The sequence below is a fragment of the Hevea brasiliensis genome, chromosome 3 (assembly GCF_030052815.1).
Source record: "Hevea brasiliensis isolate MT/VB/25A 57/8 chromosome 3, ASM3005281v1, whole genome shotgun sequence".
NCBI classification, from domain to species: Eukaryota; Viridiplantae; Streptophyta; class Magnoliopsida; order Malpighiales; family Euphorbiaceae; genus Hevea; species Hevea brasiliensis.
The window spans coordinates 11,922,011-11,944,931 of NC_079495.1; the positions used below are offsets into that span (position 1 = coordinate 11,922,011).

General features: G+C 32.1%; 2 protein-coding genes across 2 annotated transcripts; both read right to left on the bottom strand.

Annotated features, from left to right (window-relative positions):
* Nucleotides 1-5,349: 5,349 nt before the first annotated feature.
* LOC110652106 (uncharacterized) lies at nucleotides 5,350-6,121 on the bottom strand. The gene is made up of 3 exons (XM_058143257.1): nucleotides 6,041-6,121; nucleotides 5,759-5,928; nucleotides 5,350-5,437 (listed from the first exon to the last, which is right to left on the bottom strand). Exons 1-3 carry the CDS (start codon nucleotides 6,119-6,121, stop codon nucleotides 5,350-5,352), a joined length of 339 nt encoding a protein of 112 aa, XP_057999240.1.
* A 9,650-nt stretch (nucleotides 6,122-15,771) lies between these two features.
* On the bottom strand, nucleotides 15,772-21,420 carry LOC131178308 (agamous-like MADS-box protein AGL18). The gene is made up of 9 exons (XM_058143258.1): nucleotides 21,197-21,420; nucleotides 20,895-20,980; nucleotides 20,744-20,804; nucleotides 20,559-20,670; nucleotides 20,190-20,231; nucleotides 19,934-20,073; nucleotides 19,453-19,593; nucleotides 16,042-16,243; nucleotides 15,772-15,900 (listed from the first exon to the last, which is right to left on the bottom strand). Exons 1-9 carry the CDS (start codon nucleotides 21,397-21,399, stop codon nucleotides 15,772-15,774), a joined length of 1,116 nt encoding a protein of 371 aa, XP_057999241.1. The 5' UTR covers nucleotides 21,400-21,420.
* Nucleotides 21,421-22,921: the final 1,501 nt, after the last annotated feature.

The following is a 22,921-nucleotide window of genomic DNA, read 5'->3' on the forward strand; positions in this document are numbered from 1 at the left end:
AGGAGGCTGTGTATGAGATGAAATAAGATAAGTACAGAACTAGTTGAGGAAAAAAAAAAAAGAGTTAGTCTATTGGGATATACCGTGGTAACTATGCAATGCTCTTGATGTTTGTACTGTAAGCTACAGATTACAGTACCGACTTAGGAATATTGTGTAGAGCTACGTATTTTCAATAGTAAATCGAGATAAGAATAAGATTGTAGAACTAGGATTAATAAGACAGACTAAAGAAAAAGTAAAGTATTATAACACAAAAAGGTGAAAAGACAAGGAGATAGCGGTCCCTCAATTATTTACACTGTGTAAATTTCGAGGATGAAATTTTATTTAGAGAGAAAGAATTGTAACGCTCTCACCGTAGGTAGTCTGCACATTTTACTGTTCCGACGACTAATGTCTGTTCAGACAGTCAGGATGTCTGAAACTACACTTAAACTAGAGTGAGGAGGCATAAATTAATGAAATAAATTAAAAAAATATATGAAAAATTTTGAGAAATAAAATAAAATTTAGAGAATTTATTAATTGATATAAAATAATAAAAATAAGCTGATGAGCACCATGAAGGGCATTTTGGTCATTTCACCCCTAGAGGTGAATTTTGACCTAAATGTTAAATTAAAATTAGGAAATAAAATAATTAACATAAATTAAATTTATGAATTTGAATTTGGAAAATGAGAAGAAAAGAAAAGAAAAGGAAAGAAAAGAAAAGAAAGGAAATAGACTTATGAAATTTAAAAACAATAAAGTACACATAAATGTATATATATAAATACCCACAAGAGACAAAACCCCACCAACCATCTTCTTCTTCCTCTTCTCTCTCTATCCTTGCTGTCTCTCTTGGTCTCTCCCTCCCCACCATTGTTATCAAGCATAAAGCTTGATTTCCTCTTCATTTACCCATCAATGCCCATAGCTCTCTTCACAAATAATTCTCCCCACTCCATAAGGAAGCTTTAGATACCCATTTGAAGAAGAGAAATTGAAGTTTGCAAGTTAGGTCATAAGGTAAGTGCAAAAATACCACTCCCTCTCTTCTTTAAATCTTATAAGAATGATGAGATGAGTGAGTATTCTATGAAAATGAAAACAAATAAAAAGGAATTGAAGAACCCTAATTTTGGCAGCCATGAATCTTGTGAGGTTTGCTGTTTTTAAATGATGAAAAATAGTTCCATAAGGATGTTTGAATAGTTGATATGATAAGAAGTGTAAAAGAATTGAGTTTCTGTAAATTAGGTGATTGGAATTAGGGTTTATGTATATGATGTGGGGACTTTATGTAAATGCTTGAAATTGACTTGGTTGAGTTGAGATTGTTGCTTATAGAAGTGCTATGCATGCTAATTGAAGTAAGAAAGATGGAGGAAATTGAAATTGGGAGTGCTTGTTTTCTGCAGGTTTTGGGACTCAATGAGTTCAACATGAGTTTTGAACCATAACTGAAAATATGTGACTCCAACTGGTATGAGGCCAATTGGAGGTATAACTAGACCCAAAATAGCCCATTTTCCATGAAGAAACCATGCCCAAATTTTGTCCAAAACTTGACTTATATACTGCCCAAATCCAGATTAACCTGCACCAAACCCAGAAAATGACCACATTTAGTCATAACTCCCTCTACATTGGTCCAAATGACCTGAATTTGATACCATTGAAAAGCTTAGATATAGGGCTACAATTTTCATGAGGACCACTGAGCCCAAAAATGCTAAAAACCAAACCAAATTGCTAGCCCAAGTTGGGTCACAAAACTGCCCAGAATTAGGTTACCTAGAAACTGCTGGACCTAACCTCACCTGATCAGTTTTGGCAAAATGACAATAACTTGGTCTACAAGAACTCAAATGTAATGAAACCAGTGGAAAAATGTCCACAAGACACAGACATACAAAATTGGTGTTTTGACCAAAACCCAGAAAATGAGAGAACTAGGTCAAACAGTTAGAATAAGTCACTATATCAAAACCTACAATCTGACCAAACTTCACTTGACCCCAGAATAGTCTTTTAGTCATAACTCCCACTAGAAAAATCCAATTAAGATGAGCCATACCTTTCTATAAACCTAAGAAATAGGGCTACAACTTTGTTTCAGGAACCATCCTCAAATTATGAATTTAAGAATCTCAAAAAGGGACCTGCAATCACTGTCCTAAACTGAGCCCCTGTTGGCACAGGATACATGAACCCAGGTTAGTTAATTGGCCATAAATAATTCCACAAAACTTGAAAAATTGTGATACAAATTTCTCAATGATCATAAGAAATAGGGCAACAATTTTTATGAAAATCACCATGCCTAAAAGTGATTGCAACCTGTTCCATTAATTAGGTAAAATTTAAGTCCAAAAGCTGCCTAGTTAAGGAACTAGAATCTGGGAATGAGTCAGTTATGGTTATTCGACCATAACTTGAGTTCTGAAAATCAAATTGATATGATTCAAAAGGGAAAATAAAGATAAGACATAGAGGAACAACTTCCATGAAGGAAGTGTAGCCGAACAGTGGCTACAAACTGATTATATGGAAAGGTAAAAGTAAGACACAAAAACTGAAACTAAAGAAAGGTCCATGAGATAAATTATCTTATAGTAGGAATTTAAGCCTAACAAGCCATTAAACACTAAATTACATGAAATAGGTATGTGGAACCTACTTTTCCACTATAAGGTGACATGAAATTAGTTGATACATAAAATGTAAATTTACCTAAATGGTTTGCTAAACACATAAGTCATAGGAAAATACACTTGGAAACTATCTTTCCATCATATATGAAATAACAATACTATAAATATGTATAGTACATGACATAAAATAATGAGAGTGATAAATACATAAGTTATACGAATAAGTGCTTGGGACCTATGTTCCTATTATAATAACATGAAAATAGTATTAAGCATAGGTAATACATGAAGTGAAATAAAAATATGTTATGAACCCTTAATAGTACATAGCATGAAATAATAAAACTATAAGTGCTTAATAGTACTAATTTGCTCAAAGTATGCCTAGGCTTATATGTATATAGTTGGATCGATTGGCATACCAATTAAGGACCACACATTGCAGTACTGCTTATAGAGCAAATCATGAACTGACAATATATGTTTGATATGATTGTTCTACAGGCTATATGCATGCTTATCTATTGGCCATTGTGCCTAACTTTTTTCTGGCTTTACAGCCTGACAGCGGGTCTCGTGCCCTACAGCTGGCCTCGTGCCTGACAGACGTATACTGGACAGACATATGGCTGTCTAACCAGTATACACCCGTGCATCCATCTTTTATAATTTGTTATAGGTTTCTTGGGCACTGATAAAAATTAATTAAGACTTAAAATACAATAAGTAATTATAAAAGATCCCGATAATGTTAATTGTTTCCAAAGAGCAATAAAAACGTAAAAGACCCAGAAATCATGATTTACAGATATTAATTCAATTGTTTAATTATTGTTATTATAAGTTATGCACCACTAAGCGTTGGTTTTCCATCGCGTAGGCACTGAAGATCAGCAGCCGCCACAGTAGTGTTCGGACAGAGTTCTGACCAGATCTGCCACTAACCAGAGTCACCATACCAGTCTTTTGTATTTTGGTAGGGCCCATGTATAGACTAGTATTTTGGTTCATTATGTCTAGTCATGATGTATTTCATTTTGGACTTGTAATTAAATTTAAGATTGAAATGAAAACTTGTAATTTATTATCTATGAATTTCCATATGAATGCAATAGATGATACTTCATTTTGAGATCTCATAAATAGTTGTGAATGATATGATAAAAGAGAACATGATAGGAAAATGTGTGAAATGAATGTGGACACGTTAACAGGTGATTAGTGAAAACCCACCAGACGCTAATAAAACAGGGGAGACTCGGTCCGGATCTCCACAGAAATAAGATATATATATATATAAAATCTACACATGAATTACCTAATTTAAATGACATTAAAATTTACAATAGACATGACATGACAAGACAAAATAGGATGCTCCAGCACCGAATGTGGCATTTCTTGCTCGACTATATAGTAGACGAGTAAGGGGCGTCACATCACATCTAGCAGTAAAATGACCAAAATGCCCTTTATGGTGCTCATCGGGTTATTTTTATTATTTTATACCAATTAATAAATTCTCTAAATTTTATTTTATTTCTCAAAATTTTTCCTATATTTTTTTTAATATTTATTTCATTAATTTATGCCTCCTCACTATAATTTAAGTGTAGTTCCAAACATCCTGACAGTTCGAACAGACATTAGTCGTCGGAACAGTAAAATGTACGGATTACCTACGGTGAGGGCGTTACAGTTCCGATTTGATTTGGTACGATTCCAGTTCGGTTCTCGATTCTTAAAATAATTTTATGTAATTACTTCCTTAAAAAGTCATATTTGTATCAGCATTTAAGTTTTGAGTTGAGTTATTAATACATAATATATCATATAATATACATTTTAATTATTTGTTAATCATATAATATTTAACTATAGGATACAAATATAATTAAGAATTAATATATATATATATATATATAAGATAATAGTATATTTATAATTAAGAAAAATAAGGTAATTTAATGTATTTATAACTAAAATTATTAAAAAAATATAGAAAAATGAAATGTAATATTAAGTTATATGTAGTTCATAATAATATATACATACATAAGTATATATAATTATATTGAAAGTATATAATATATCTAAAAAAAATATAGAAAAACATATATATAAATTCGGTTCTCGGTTCGATTCCAATTCAGTATAGTTTCAGTTCGATTTCGATACAGTTCCGATTCAGTTCTTAGTAAAGAACCAGAATAGAACCAAAGTATCAAAATAAATTCGGTTTGGTACAGTTTTTGTTAATTCGGTGTGGTTCACAGGTTCGGTTCAGTTCTCCCAAGAACCGTGCTCAGCCCTAATCATAAGTATCAAAGCACTCTTTGATCCTTGTCTTTGCTCTGTGTCATTCCCTTTTTGTTTAACCAAAAGTTTTTGTTTAAAGCTAAGTTATCATGTTCTAATTGATGCTACATCAGAGTTGTGATGGATTCAGTGGAAAAAAAAAATTGATATTATTCAATTCATGACCAAAAATCGAGTGAAAAGAAATTAAAATGCTTTGACGTCATATTTTCACGACAAGCATTTTTTTCTTTTCATGACAAGAATTTTAGAGTACAATTGTTGTATTACAATGATTTTATGGTAGTAACTAATCATGATGGAGTTTATATGAATCCCATTAAAAATGAAAACATATTCATTGTACATACAATAATTGCATAGTACGATTTCTTCTCACAGTGAATCACTCTAAGCCCACTTGACTTCCTGAATCGTTGCACAAGGATTCACTCTTACTTGCTTTCTTCTTCTTAATACCATCACAAGACAGCCTGTAAGAACAAAGAAAACAGAAGTTTTAAAAAATGAAAATTAACTAAGATCGGAGATAATAAATTTTGATTCATTTCATTAATTTGATTCAAATTTGTATGTAATTTAATTTAGTTCACATAAATTTTAAAATAATAAATTGAAGATTCAATTGAAAGTTAAACTAATGACTCATACAATTTAAATTAACCATTTGTCAATTTAAATTTTTGACAAGAAAATCAAGTAAACATAATTAATTTTTCTAAAAAATCAATATTTTATTTAAATTGATCTAAATTTTAAACAAGTATATATGGCGATGCATAAATGGAGCATACCTCAGTTGCAGTGAAGTCATTGAAATCTCATTATCACTTTCTTCTTCCTTCTCTCCTCCGTCATAGCTAGCAGTTTTGGCAGTTCTTACAATAAAGAATCTCCTTTCAAATGGATTAAACTCCAGAAATGTTGATTTTGACAATGATGAACTTCTTTGAAGCTCCTCCACCTATAATTAATAAATCATTACATAACATTCTATCAAACATGAAAATATTTTACACTTTCACATGTTTCATTAAATAAGATTTATCAATAATTAATTAATTAATTAAAATTACCTGTTTCCGCAGCTTTTCATTCTCTTCAATGAACTTCTTAATTCTATCAATTAGGGCTGCACATGTCACACCCATCCCCATCCCATAAAGATAGATGTTACTCAAAAAACTTACAGAGTCTCCCCTAAAAATATAACAAGTTGAACATGTCTAAATCGGCTGAGAACTTGGAAGACTATACTAGGAAGTGGCTTCACACCAACCAAACATAACTATTACGTCAGAGTATAATTATCCTCTCTTATCCTCTCTATAAGGTTCAAAAGAATATTTTTACAGATCATAAATGTCTAGCAGCCTAAGCTTATAAATTAATATATTACAATCCAAAAAGAATCAAAGTTTTATAAAGGAACATGTTGGCTGACCTCCACTAGACTCTATAGTTTGTGAAGTGGAAGAAAGGACAATGCTAATGAACAAGAGCTACTAGAAGTGGAATCACCGAAAAAGAATCTGAAATGTTAAATGATATAAAGGGTGAGTACAACTATTCAGTGAATAGATAAATAAATAACAAAGGGGGAACATATAAGGTTTTGATACTTATTAATACCATATACTATGCTAAATTAAGTAAGCTGAATAAATGTCATATATCTCAAATCGCATAATTATGTTGAAATAAAACATTTGTTACAACAAAGTTTCTAAAATAAATTTGCTAAAATATCATAAAATCTATAAAATCCGCATACACTCATAACATGTTTCCTTATAGTTAATGCTGGCATTTCAAGTGCAATAAAAATAAAAATGCTGGCAACCATGCTGGCATCTTGAGCTTTATGATGACACCAACGACCCAAGAGCAATCAAAATGTTGGTTACGCACATGTGCAGAGCTACCCCCAAAAGGTGACTACCTAATATACGTCAAAGGCTTTATATATATATCAAGCGTTGTCTCAAAGATAGTATAGATATAAGTTGAGCTAAAAAAAAATCACCTGTCATCAATGTGCTATCTATTTGGTGCATACTTAGAGTATATTCGACCTTTTATTCGACTGTAAAGTTAAATTCTGATTTTATTTATTAAAGAACACATATCTACCAGTATCCATTGCCATTTTTGCATAAAGAAAATAAAGTACATAAAGATACATTTAATAAAATAATAGTGTTATATATTTATCCACTCACTTATACTAAATGAAGAATAGAGTTTAGACCGATGTAGCACCCCTAGTATCTATTACAAGAACTGGATCCTCTCCTAGGGTTAGATAAAAACAATTGAATCAAGGAAGGCATTTAAATATAGAATGATAATATGGAATGTGAAATGCATGACTCTTTTTTTAAAATTCAAAAAAAAAAAAAATCTGGCAGTATTATGGCATAAACCAGACGTTTCCCAAAAATTCCAATAGCTCAACAATCCTCAACACATTACAATTAATTTAAAACACCCATTCGAAGCCTACACAAAATATTTATAAAAATCCACCTTTTTCTTCCATTTATTTATCCTTCATTCAACATATTTTTCTTCTCCTTAAGCATTTCATGCTAAAATCTCTTCCAAAATTAAATCAAAATTCTCGCTAACATGAATATAATTAAATTAGTTCCAAAATACGCCACGTCATACTTTAATTTTCTCCATTCTCAGCCTAGCATTTAAGACTTAAAAACTTAAATCCAATCCTTCCATATGAAAAATGCCAACTTTTAATTTCACCTATTAAAGAGCACACACCTAATAACTAGAAATTACATTTTCATTAACCCAAGAAACCAATTATTTCAAAATAAAACTTTACCCACTAATCTAACATAAAACTTATCTCCCTCATTTCTCATGCCAAGGAATTACCATAGAACAATGGAATATCAAAATTTAGCAAGAAAAAAAGCTTCCCAGTTAAAAATTGAATATATTACTCTCATAAGTGGGAAATGGGTTTTGGGTTAGGTTTTTGTTGAAATGGGTGTTTAACTATTGAATTTTATGGGTATATGGGTTGATTTAAAAATTAGAAGTGAAGGAAAGGAGCAAAGGGAAATTTGGCTAGTGGTTTTGTAGAGCTACCTACTTCTGCTCGAAAAAGAATGAGACTTATTACTTGTTTAATGGGCCAAGAATGTTAGAGAAATTTCATTTTCAAAATGTATTTACCAGGTATAACAAACAAGTTTGGATACTAGAGCCATATATTCTCTTCTCTTTTCCAAGTGGCTTCCTTTTTAAAGTGGTTGTTCCAATGGACTTTAATTAGAGGAATTACCTTATTCCTTAGAACTTTGTCTTCTCTAGCAGTTATGTCCACTAATTCTTCCTCATGAATCAAATCCTCTCTCAACTCGATAGGTTATCTCTAAAGGACATGAGAAGGACCAAATTTTATATATTCTTAACATGGATACATGGAAGACGTTGTGAATTCGTGACAGCTCTAGTGGTAAAGCTAAATGATAAGCAATTGGTCCAGTCCTCTGTAAAAACTCATAAGGCCATATGAACTAAGAACTCAACTTTCCATGCTTTCCAAAATGTATAACCCCTTTCTAAGGAAAAATCTTCAAGAATAACTTATCACCTACACTATACTCAATATCTCATCTCTTTATATCTGCATAACTCTTTTGCCTATCTTGTGAAGCCTTTAATCTACTTCTAATCATTTGAATCTTATTTGTAGTGTGTTGCACCATTTTTGGACCCTCTAGCTTTCTTTCTCCTACTTCAGTCCAAAACAATAGTGTTTTGCATCCCTTTCCATAAAACGTTTCGTAAGATGCCTACCAAGACTAGCATGCTAGCTATTGTTGTAAGCAAACTCCATTAAACTCGTATACTTGTCCCAACTTCCTTTAAATTCCATCACACATGCCCTAAGCATATCTTTTAAGGTCTGAATAGTTTGTTCTGATTGACCATCAATCTATGAGTGGAAGGAAGTATTAAACTTCACCTTAGTGCCTCAAGCATATTGCAAGCTAGGCCAGAATCGAGATAAATATCTTAGATTTCTATATAAAACAATGGAAATTGGAGCACCATGAAGTCTTACAATCTTATTTACATAGATTTCTGCTAACTTGTCTAGAGAGTAATTCATCCTGATAGGCAAAAAGTGTGCTAATTTGGTCAATCTATCAACTACCACTCACACTGTATCATGCTCTTGTGAATTACAAGGCAACCCAGAAACAAAATCCATGGTAATGTGTTCCCACTTCCTTCTTGGAATGGGAAGTGGCTACAGCTTCCCCATTGGATGTTGATGCTCTGTTTTAATTTGTTGGCTCACCAAGCATCTCGACACAAAGTCTGCTATTTCTTTCTTCATACTTGGCCACCAATAATTTTCTCCAAGATCTTGATACATCTTAGTTCTACCTACATGCATAGAGTAAGCAGAACAATGAGCTTCCTCTATAATTTCTCTCTTCAAGCTTTCTTCCTTAGGTACATATAATCTATCAGCAAACATCAAGGTTCCATCCTTCCTTAGGGAAAAGTTTGTATGAGTATCGTGCCATTTCTCACCTCACTAATGATCTTGCCCAATTTTTCATCTTGGTTTTGTGCTTTTCTAACATTTTCCACCAAAATTGGCCTAACATTGACAGTTGCCAACAATGCCTTTGCATTATCCACTACTAACTATACCCTTAAGGATTGAATTTCCAACAACAAAGGAAGTCGAACAGCCATAAGATGAGCTAAATTTTTAAAGGGCTTGCAACTAAGGGCATTAACTACCACATTAGCCTTACCTAGCTAATATTTAATAGTACAGTCGTAGTCCTTAAGCAATTCAATCCATCACTTTTGACTCAAATTCAACTCTTTTCTTTGTGATGAAATACTTCAAGCTTTTGTGATCTATAAAAATCTGACAAGTCTCACGATAAAGGTAGTTCCTTTATTTCTTTAAGGCAAACACAACTACAACTAGTTCTAGATTATGGATAGGATAATTTAATTCATGTGGTCTAAGTTGTCTAGAAACATAAATTATCACCTTCCAACATTCCATTAGAACGCAGCCTAAACCCTTGCGAGAAGCATCACTATACACCACAAACCGGCTTACTCCCAAAGGTAGAGTGGAAACTAGAGCTGAAGTTAAACATGTCTTAAACTTCTTAAGACTTTCTTGACATTTATCTGTACATTCAAACTTTACATTCTTCCTAAGTAGTTTAGTCAATAGTGCTATAGTGATGGAGAAATGTTGGGCAAAGTGGCGATTGTACCTTGCTAAGCCCAAGAAACTCCTAATTTCTATAGCATTAGTTAGAGGATCCCAATTGAATATTGCCTCAATCATCTTAGGATCAACAAATACACCATTTGCTGAAATAACATACCTCAAAAAGACAACTCTATCAAGCCAGAACTCACACTTACTTAACTTGGCATGTAATTGCTTGCTTCTAAAAGTTTGTAGTACAATACACAAATGCTTCTCATGTTCTTCTTTACTATGAGAATACAGCAGAATGTCATCGATAAACACAGTGACAAAGTTGTTAAACACCCTATTCATGAGGTCCATAAAAGCAGCTAGTGCATTGGTTAACCTAAAAGGCATAACAAGAAACTCATAGTTCCCATAATGAGTTCTAAAAGCCCTCTTAGGTACATCAAACACCTTGATCTTCAATTGATGATACCCATACTGCAAATCAATCTTAGAGAACACTTTAGCAACTCAAAGTTGATCAAAGAGATCATTAGCTCATGCTAGAGGATACTTATTACGCACTGTAACTCAATTTAGCTACCTATAATCAATGCATAATCTCAAGGAACTATTCTTCTTCTTCACAAACAACATAGGAGCTCCCTAAGGTGAAACACTAGGCCTTATAAAGTGTTTATTAAGTAACTCTTGCAACTACACTATTAACTCCCTCAACTCTGCTAGAGCCATTCTATATGGTGCCTTAGAGATAAGAGTTATACTTGGGTTCAGATTGATGGAGAACTCAATCTCTCTATTTAGAGGCAGCCCAAGAAGCTCATCAGGGAAAACATTAAGAAAATTGCACACTATTAGTATGTTTTCTAACTTAGGCCTTTCTAGGCTACTATTAATGATATGGCTAGGTATGCATGACAACCTTTCTTAAGCATCTTCCTAGCAGCTATTGTAGAAATCACACAAGAAGGAAGAAAATGCCTTTCTCCATGAAAAGTGAACTTGTACTCTTTAGGACAATCAAACACCATCAACTTCTCAAAGCAATCTACTGTGGCATGATGGTGAGATAAGTGGCATGATGGTGAGATCACTAATTTATGCCCAGGATAGCATCAAGATCCTAGAGATGAAAGGGAATCAAGTCTACTAATAACTCATGATCACCCAGCTTGACAACACAGTCCTTATACACATGCTCACATACAACAAACTTTCCACCTAGAGTACCCATAACTAAACCATCATCTAAGGATTTCAACTCTTTATTGGCAGGCATAGAAAATGATTGAGATACAAAGGAATGAGTGGACCCAGGGTCTATAAGAATGTGTGCATCTTTGCCAAAAATATTTAACATACTCATTACTACATTTAGAGATGTTCGTGCCTCCTGCTGTGTCATAGTAAAGACTCTAGCCTACATGTGGGGCCTACCAAGTTTTGTTGTAGGTTTAGACTAAGCAAATGAAATAGCCCCACTAGCCTAACTCACACTAGGTCCAACATATATTGTAGTGTAGTGGTGTTGTATCAGTTCGTAGATTTTTGGGTGCCACTGATCCATGCCTAAAAACACTACCTTTAGCCATAAGAAAAGGATAATCCCTCTTAAAATGTCCTTGAGCACCACGCTCAAAATAGTCCCAGTCAAACTTCCTACACTCTCAATCATGGTCCTTGCCACAAATGGCACACTATGGAAGACATCTCTTCTTCTGCTCAGAGCCAGAACTATTTCCTTGTCCCTATTTTTTTTCTCTATGCCCCAAAGGAACTACCTATTGACTGTGCCACTCAACCCTGACTAGCCTGGGGTTGAGTAATTTGTTATCTTGTATTCATAAGAGAACCTCTGCCACTATTACTATAGTCAACTTTAGATTGAGATAAACTACCTCCTCTCTTAGCTTGTCTCTCTCTGAACCCTTATGAGGAACTTTACCCATGCTTCCTACTCATTTTCTTTTCATACTCTTTCTCTTATTATTTCACTTTTTCAGCATTCAAAGCTATTTCTACTAATTCATGGAAATTACCACCCTTAAACCAAGTCATGGATGATCTAATGCCAACATGCATACTCTGTCTAAATTTGTCACATTTAGCTTCCTCAGAAGGTAAGATGTTTAAAATAAATAATAGAGATCTTGAAACTGGTCAACATACTCCCTTACTAAAAGACTCCCTAAAATAACCTGAAAAGGGCATCTTATTTCCCTTTCTTGTAGCTCTCAATCAAATGCTCATGATAGAATTGGAACATAAATCTATCCCATGTCAATTTAGTCCCATGTCTATGGTGTATGCCATCAAATCAACTATATGCCTTACCCTATAGCAGCCCATGTACATTATCCATCCTATCTATATTTGATAATTTCATCAAATCAAATACCTTTATCATTCTCTTCAACTGTAACACACTCCTTGTAGCAACTCTGTACAGTCTACCGTTTCGATGACTAGTGTCGATCTGGACAGCTAGAACGTCCGGAAAAATATTTAAACTAAATTGAGGAACCATAATTAACTCAAATATTAATAAGAAAAATTTAGGAAAAATTTTAGAAATAAAATACAACCAAGTTAAATGAGCTGGTGCCCTAGCGATGGGTAACCTAGTGGGAAGTTGCGGTTCTCGCAATTAGGAGCCCTAGACCCGAGAGAAAATTCATAAAATAATTTTTGAGACTCCAAAAAAGGGTCATTGAGGTTCCTATGGCATTAGAATGCCAAGAAAATGCTTAGAAAAATTTTTTAATTAGTACAGACAATTTTAGTCTATTAAGCCAAACGGAGGGCATTTTGGTCATTTCGCCTTTAGAGGTGATTTTTGGCCGACTTGTCCAGTTAAGTAAATAATTATCATGATATAAAATGTGAATAAATATTGCTAAAAATCAAATTGAAAATGAGTAGAAAAGAAAAGAAAGGAAAAATGAAGAAAAATTGAATTTTGACATCACATGATGTCATCACCTCTATCTCCACCAATCAAAATTAAAAGCCACTAAATTAAGTAATTAAAGAAGACAAAAAGGAAAGAAAAATCAGAAAAAAAAACCCATCAGCTTCTCCTACCTCTTTGTGCCGTTTCCTCTTCCCTAACCTTTCCCACCATTAAAGCTTATCTAAGCTTTATAACCCACCCAAATCTCACTTGAAACCCTAAGTCCACTTTAATAAAATTTGTCTATACAACTTGGCAAGGTGATTGGCTACCAAGAAAAGCCAAGAAACTGAAGTTATGAAGGGAGAAAATTCTGCTCACTTGTGATTAGTGTCCAACTATTACTCCTTTTGCCTTAATTCATGTTCAATGGCATGAATTGTGTAGGAAATATAAGGAAATAAAGCAAACAAGTGTGTGTGTGAAACTTACAATTTTTGGCAGCTAGGGTTAACTAGGGTTTGATGATTTTTCTTGGTAGAAAAATGGTTATGAGCAGCCTTTGGTAGTGGATGGGGTATTGAACATAATTAAGTGAAATGCAAGAATTGTGCATGTATGAAATGAAAAAAAATTGGACACTTGAACAATTCTAGGGTTTGCTCATGTGATGGTTCATTAACCTTGTAATGGTCAATTAGTGACCATTTGAATGTGTATGATGAGGAAATAAAGTGAGTTGAGGATTGGCATTTGTGTATGGGTGAGCTGCCTTGGCTGACCTGTAGGACTGAGCATGAGTACAGCAGGTTTGGACAGTTATAAATGGAATTGTAGAGGTTCAATTGGTGCAAGACCAATTGGACATGAAACTAGACACATAATAGCACAACTTTGGTATAGAAACCTTGCCCAGAAAACCAAACCAAGTTAACCTAAAAATTACCCTAATCCGGGTGACTTGCATTCTGCCTGGGCAAAATAACTAAATAAATAGTGTTTATTCATTTGGTCATAACCCAGTGTAGAAAGGTCCAATTGACCTAAAATTTTACCAGCAGAAAGCTGAGATATAGACCTACAACTTTCATGAATAAACCTAACCCAAAATTTGACCATAACATATTCAAAAAGTGACCTGCAATCACTACACAAAACATTGTAGATTTGGTCAGTCCAGAAAATTTGGAAAGTTTGCAATCCGGCCAGTTATTTAGGCCATAACTTGAGCTACAAAATTCCAAATGGAGTGATTAAAAAAAAGAAATGTAACTAGACATAATAAGAAACAACTTTCATGAAGACAACTTTGCCAAATTCCTACTATAAAAATGACCAATGGAACAGTAAACACAAGGTTTGAAATCTAAAAATTTTGAACAACTAACACTAAGCTTAGAAATGGTATTGGAAACCAATACCAACAAATTTAGAATACAAAATGTGGTATGTTGGGAGTATTAGAACCAATGTACCTATTGTCTATGTAAAAGTCAACATTTTAGTTGACTAATGAAATGAATAGTAACACCTAAACTTAAATTTCAAGAATTGTAAAGTTTAAAAGTGTAACATGCCCTAGTACACCTAGCAAGATTGGTTTGGATAGGTTGGCATGCCAATAGGGTTCAGTTAGCAGCACTGCACATGGCATTATGTTAATATGTGATTTTATGGCTTTTAGCCATTCTGACATTGTGTTGATACTTGGGCTTGTGCCTAATGTTATTACAACTTATTAGCTGTTCTGTTGTACACCGGGAGATGCATATGTGACCGATGGTATGACGGCCCGAGGTACTAGATACCCAAAGGCTTACCCGCTTATCCAAATCATCCAAAGATAGGTTACTTGGGCAACCAAAAAATGGAAGTGGATAAATTTAATGAAATTATGAATATAACAAGTACAAAATAAATAAGATTACCAATAATGATAGAAAAATTGTCTGCATAAGACATCAGGACATGCACTGCATATTTATTTTCTGTAATTTCTTTTTATTTTATTATTGGAACAATTAAGCATTATTGCTTAGCGCATTGCTTTTTGCCACGCGTAGGTTCTGGAGAGACCGATCGAGAGCCCAGTAGACCACAGACTGGGTGAGATCTTCTGCAACTCTGCATAGTGTCCATGTCACCTCACCGTCATCAGTGCATTGGTAGGAGGACACTAGGTTTTATTTTGGTATTTTGTAATTAACTTTTATTTTCTCATGTGTAATTAAGACTTATGTAATGTATTTTAGTATTGATGTAAATTATGGAAATTGTGTTTGTAAATGAAAAAGTGAATATTTATTGATGACTTTTACATGAATATCATATGAATGAATGATTGAGAAATGGAAATAGTGTTGAAAAATACTGAGATTTTGTTGATGAAATGGAGTTTGGGATTGATTGAAAATTTTGGAAGTGTTTTTCACAGGTTCCGAAGAACTTTTTTATCCATTTTTAGCCGGCACTCTGCCGGATTTTCTATAAAATTTGCGAAACCTCAAATAAATTATAATTTCAATAAATGACTTAAATGAATTATATTTCACAAATTATACTTCATAACTATGATAAAAATAAATTAAGGAAGAATAAAATTATTGAGATAAAATAGGGTGTTCCGGTACACTGTATGACATATCTTACTCGACTATACTGTAGAAGGGCAAGGGGTGTCACATCAACCATTTATATGCAATATCAGCAATAGAAGAACCTTCAAATTCATAAGCCTCCAAACGTCTATCACGGTCCACTACCTCCCATGGATCTGTAGGCTTAGCTCTAATATCTGCTGTAACTATCTGTGCCACAAAAAGCACTAAGATCTATGTTCAAAAGAAAAGGGATTGCTAGTGCTATAGGTGGAATAAGAGGTGCAGCTGTAGGTGCAAAAGGAGGTGCAATTGCTAGGGCTGGTGGTGTTAGTGCAACTGGATATGCACCGATACAACCCCATGAGAAGCGGCATTACCATGCTCATCTCCACACTTATGTAACTCATGATCTGCCACCTCTTTTGGAGTTGGAGGTGGAACTGCAGGATTCCTATGAGGTTGGCCAACACTAAGTAATCTAATTCTATAAGCACCACGGCCATGGTTAACACCATAGCCTCTACTACCAACTACTTTGGGTGGTATTGTTCTGTAAAACAAATACAAGTAACAGAATATCAGGATAAAATCAATGAAATTGACACTTGATGTAGAAGGGTTTATAGAACATATAAACCTATGCTATGATACCATTAAATGTCATACTCATCCCTATCCCATAAAGATAGATGTAACTCAAAAAACTGACAAAGTCTCTTTTAAAAATATAACTAGTTGAACATGTATAAACATGTTCAGAACTTGGAAAAATATACTTGAGAGTGACTTCATGCTAAGTAAGCATAACTATTACATTAGAGCATAATTATCCTCTCTGTGAGGATTAAAATAATATTTATAGACCATAAATGTCTAATAGCCTGAGCATATAAATTAATATATTACAATCCAAAAAGAAAGAGTCTTACAAAAGGAAAATATTGGCTCGACGTCCACTAAACTCTATAGTTGGTGAAGTGAAAGAAAGGACAATACTAATGAATAAGAACTAGTAGAAGTAGAATCAACAAAAAGAATATGAAATGTTAAACAATATAAAGGGTGAGTACAACCACTCTGTGAGTGGATAAATAAATAACAAAAGGGGAACATATAAGGTTTTTATACTTATTAATATAACATGCGATGCTAAATTAAGAAAATTCAATAAATATCATATGTCTAAAATCACATAATTAAGTTGAAATAAAATATTTGTTGTAACAATGATTCTAAATAAATTTGCTAAAACATCATAAAATCTATAAAATCCGCATACAATCATAACATGCTTTCTTATAGATAATGCTGGCATCTCAAGTGTAATAAAAATAAAAATGCCAGCACCTGATAGCAATGCTAGCATCTTGGACTCTATGATGACACTAACGGCATAAGAGAAATCAAAATGCTAGTCATACACATGTGTAGAGCTACTCCTAAAGGATGACCACTTGATATACGCCCCAAAGGCTATGTGTATATCAAGCGTTGTCCCAAAGACAGTATAAGTATAAGTTGAGCTGAAAATAAACCATCTGTCATTAAAATGCTATCTATTTGGTGCATACTTATAGTATATTCAGCAATTTATTCAGTTGTAAAGTTAATCATTTTATTTATTAAAGAACACAAATCTACCATTATCCATTCCCATTTTTGCATGACGAAAATAAAATACATAAAGATATGTTTAATAAAATACTAGTGTTACATATTTATTTACTCACCTGTACTAAAAACATATATAATGGAGCTTAGACCAGTGGAGCTCCCCTAGGATACTACAGAACTAGATCCTCTCCTAAGGTTAGAGAGGAAAAAAAAAAAAAGAATCAATGAATGAATTTAAATCTAGAATGAGAATATGGAAGGTGAAATGCATAACTCATTTTTCAAAATTCTAAAAAAAAAAAAATCTAACAGCATTCCGGTGGATGTTTCCCTAAAATTATTCCAAATGCTCAGCAATCCTCAATATGTTGCAATTAATTTAAAATGCCAATTCCAAGCCTACACAAAATATTTATAAAAATCTACCTTTTTCTTTCATTTATTTCTTCTTCTCCATTCAACATATCTTTCCTCTCCTTAAGCACTTCATGCTAAAATATCATCCAAAATTAAATCAAAATTCTTGCTAACATGAATATAATTAATATCCATTATTATTTCTAAAATCAACCACCTCATACTTTAATTTTCTCCATTCTCAACCTAGCATTTAAGACTTAAAAATTTAAATCCAATCCTCTCCATATAAAAAATATCAACTTTCAATTTCACCTATTAAAGAGCACACACCTATTAGCTAGAAATTACATTTTCATTAACCCTAGAAACCAATCATTTCAAAATAAAACTTTACCCACTAATTTAATACAAAACCTATCTCCCTCATAATCTCATGCCAAGGACTTACCATAGAACAATGGAATATCAAAATAAATTTTAATAATTAGCAAGAAAAGAAGGAAGAACTTTCCCATTTAAAAATTGAATATGCTACTCTTGCAAGTGGAAAATGGGTTTTGGGTTAGGGTTTTTGTTGAAATGGGTGTTTAACTATTGAATTTTGTGGGTTTATGGGTTGATTTGAAAACTGGAAGTGAAGGAAGGGAGCAAAGGGAAATTTAGCTTAGTGGTTGTGGAGTTCCTGCTTCTGCTCGAAAAAAAATTGGACTACGCCCTCATCTGCTCATTTTAGCTTATTATTATTATTATTATTACTATTTTCTAGAGATTTCTTATGGGCCCTTAAAATTATTTTTTCATGGGCTCTTATTAGTTGTTTAATGGGCTAGGAATGTTATATTACATGGCTAGATTTGGATGGATTTCCTGTATTTCATTAAACCAAATTCAAAAAGTTGGTTTTAACAATATTCAAAACGATATTCAAACCAATATGAACAAATTAAATTATATAATAACATATATTCAATTTTCATATTAAACGAGTTGGATTGATTTTATGGTTTTCACTTCTTTTAATACTTTTTAGATTTATAATTCAACTCTCATCCAACCTTTTATATATATATATATATATATATATATATATATATATATATATATATATATATATATATTAATTTAAAATTTATTAGTTAATAAAAATGAAAAAAATAAAATAATGTTATTTTTATGTTTCTTTAATATAATATATATACACACATGGTTTAGATTAAATTTTTATTATGTTAATCCGAAATCAAACTGAAAATTCGATTTATAATTATTTTCAAAATGTAACCAAGATTTAAATGTATAAAATCATTAACTTCAGCTTAGATTCATTCGAGTTGATCGATTTTTCTGATTTAGCAGTTTTTTTGTAAACCCCTAACATCGATGGTAAAATATTTATAAGATGTAAATGCACATTCATAAGTATCAAAGCACTCTGATCCTTGTCTTCACTCTGTCCCATTCCCTTTTTGTTCAACCAAAAGTTTTTGTTTGGTTGTCGCCAAATTTATGTGAATAAGCAAGCTGCTTATTACATTTAAAGCTAAATTATCATGTTCTAATTGACGCTACAACAGAGTTATTATGAATTCGGTGGGGAAAAAAAAACCATGATATTATTCAATTCATGACAAAAAATCAAGTGAAAAGAAATTAAAATGCTTTGATGTCAGATTTTTATGACAAGCATTTTTCTTTTCATGACAAGAATTTTAGAGTACCATTGCGATTTCAGTAATTAATCATGATGGAGTTCATATGAATTCCATCTTTATTAAAAATTAAAACCTATTCTTTCTACATGCAACAATTGCATAAAAATGATTTCTTCTCATAGTGAATCGCTCTGAGCCCACTTGACTCTCTGAATTGTTACACATGGACTCACTCTTACTTGCTTTCCTCTTCTTATTACCATCACAAGACAGCCTGTAAGAACAACAAAAAGAAAAAAGTTTTAAAAGAATGAAAATTAACTAAGATTTGAGATAATAAATTTTGATTTATTTCATTAATTTGATTCAAATTTGTATGTAATTTTTTTTAGTTCACATAAAATTTAAAAGGATAAAATTGAAGATTCAATTGAAAATTAAACTGATGACTCATATAATTTAATTTAACTGTTTGTTAATTTAAATTTTTGAAAAGAAAATTAAGTAAACATAATTAATTATTCTAAAAAATAATATTTTATTTAAATTTATCTAAATTTTAAACAAGTATATATGGAGATGCATGGAACATACCCAAGTTTCAGTCAAGTCACTGAAATATCATTATCACTTTCTTCTTCCTTCTCTCCTCCATCATTGCTAGCAGTTCTTGCAACAGAGAATCTCCTTTCGAATGGATTAAACTCCAGCAATGTTGATTTTGACAATGATGAACTTCGTTGAAGCTCCTCCACTATAATTAATTAATCAGTACATAAAATTCTATCAAATATGAAAATATTTTTACACTGACATGTTTCATTAAATCAGGTTTATCATAATTTAATTGACTAATTAATTAAAATTTACCTGTTTCCGCAGCTTTTCATTCTCTTCAATGATCATCTGCACCTGACAAAAATCAAAAGATTTAATATAAAAAGAAAGGAAACTAAGGAGATTATATACATGTTGGCAAAATTTCTAGCTAGTTAATTTGATTAATTACCTGCAATCTATATATTTTAAGGGACTACTTTGTTACAAATAATAAAACAACCAGGGGCTAAATTATTACAAAAGTGAAACTTATTGTACTAAACTGTTTATAGTTTTACCAGATGAAAACTTTAACTGTCAATAAATTTCAATTTAATCTAGATTTTTCATATGATCATTTTTTAATACATAAGATTAATTATTATTGATACTGATTAAATGTTTCTATTAAAATTGTACCTTCTTATCCTCAACAGAGTGTAACCCTTCACTCAATTGACGTTCTAGGTGGTGCAGTTCTTTGAAGCTCAGGCGATTAAATTGCATCAAACGTTGTTGACCCATCATCTGCCTGTAAATAACATTAGATTATTAGAAACTGAAGATTAATTGCCTCAAATTCAGACTAATTCATCCTCACTTACGAGCATGTCAACCGTAGTTGTGAGACTTCATCTTTCAGTGCATTCATTTTTGCACTTTCTGCTTTCCGTTTCTGAAATGATTCTCACAAAACAATCATCATGTTCATCAGGGACTCTCAAATGATTCAAAATATGTGTTTTTGTTGCTAACATACCTCTATTTCATGTTCATCAGGAGAAAGTTCAAGCCATTTTAAATCCACGCCTTTGCAGTATCTTGTGAGAGTGTTCTCCATGCTTCCAAAATAAACAAACAATTGGTGTTAAGAAAATGAACCTCTACTAGAGAATGTTCAAACATTTATTCTGCTAGTGTGTGTGTGGGTGTGTGTATATGTATGTATGTATGTAGAACTGATATGTAAGTATGTATGTATAACTGATTTTAGAATCAAAACAATAACATCTATAAAAAAGAGAGAAAGAAAAATAGATAGATAGATAGATAGTTACCTAGTGCTAGAGAATTCGTATAGCTTCCCAGTACTAGAGAAGACTATGACAGCAACTTCGGCATCGCAGAGAACAGACAATTCCTTAGCCTTCTTGAGCAACCCATTGCGTCGCTTAGAGAAGGTGACTTGTCTGCTATTTAAATTTTCAATCCTCTTCATCTCTATCTTCCCTGTGCCCATTGTTTTCCTCTCTTCTGTCATCTAATTAAAGGGTATGTGGCTAACAAGAGTACACTGTAATCAGAGGAATGGAATACATCTATATATATACATATTCAGAAACAAGAAGAAGAAATATAATTAATTAATTACTTAATTATGCAGTCGCTATATATAACTATGTGCGCTGAATTGATAAGGATTCTGTGGGTCTAATGAAAGAAAGGAAGAATGACCAGAATTCGTATAGGTCATGAAAAGGTGACAGATTGGATTCTATTTCTAGCATTTTATCCAAATTAGGGTTCTTCTAATTACGTAGGCAGTAGGTATAATTTGCCTTTTTGGGAACTTTTGCTATTTAACGCATGGGTGCTTAATTACATGCATGCACCAAGAAAACCTTTTATAGTATAAATAATAGAGTATAAGATTATACATTCAAATCTCAATATCTTTTTCCTATTAAAAATTTTAAAAATATATGAAAAAAATAAAATATTGGATAAGTGTGGGTACATCTCCTGTCAATATAGAAAGATGAATTGCTGAATTTAATTGGAAAAATGGCCAAAAATTTCCAAACTTTACTCATCTCTATAATTATAACATGAACCTTTATTTTTAACAACTGCACCTTAAATTGTTGATAATAGCACAATTGTATCCTTTTCGCTAATTACACCATTAGAAACTAATATAAATTTCATCTTAACTATATTAATCCCTCAAAATTAAACTTAAACCTTAATAATCTAATCTAATTAAAAGAGATAATTTGCCCATTAATTAAAATATAATTGTTTATCCGTAAATTAAAACTACTACCTCAACAATTTATCTCTTTTAATTAGGTTAGATTATTAGGGTTTAAGGTTAATTTGGGGTCTAATATAGTTAAAATGAGAGTTCTATTAATTTTTAACCTTGTAATTAACGGTAGGGTACAATTGCATTGTTATCAATAATTTAGTATGCAATTGTTAAAAAGATTAAGGTGTAATTACAAAAATTAGTAAACTTTAGGATTTTTTTTTTTTGCCATTATCACGATTTAATTAGTAAGATATGTAAAAATAGACCTAAATATGGTGTGTGAAAGCTGGCTTACTTATCATCACAAGCCTAAAAAATGTTGACAAGGAAAAAAGAAGAAAAGGAAAATAAAATGGTGATTCCAAAACATGTCCTTGCCAAAATTGACAAAGAATTTAGAAGGTATACTATTGATAGCAAGTGTTAAGAATGGAAGGTTCTTATAGGGAGTTGTGAGGTTGCATTTGATGAATATGGGAAGAAATCATTATAGCTTGCTAACTTTGTTTTACACTCTATTTATGTTAGAATATGTTTTAGAAATTCTACAATTTTGGAATAATTTAGGTGGCTAAATTAATTAGTTACACATCATAATTAATTAAATTCCTATAAATTCTAGATATAGCTGTAATGATTTGTTAGCCTACTGATTTAATTACTAATTAATATTACAAATTACCTATTTATTTAAAATGTAGATTCATTCGCCTTAATATATATATATATATATATATATATATATATC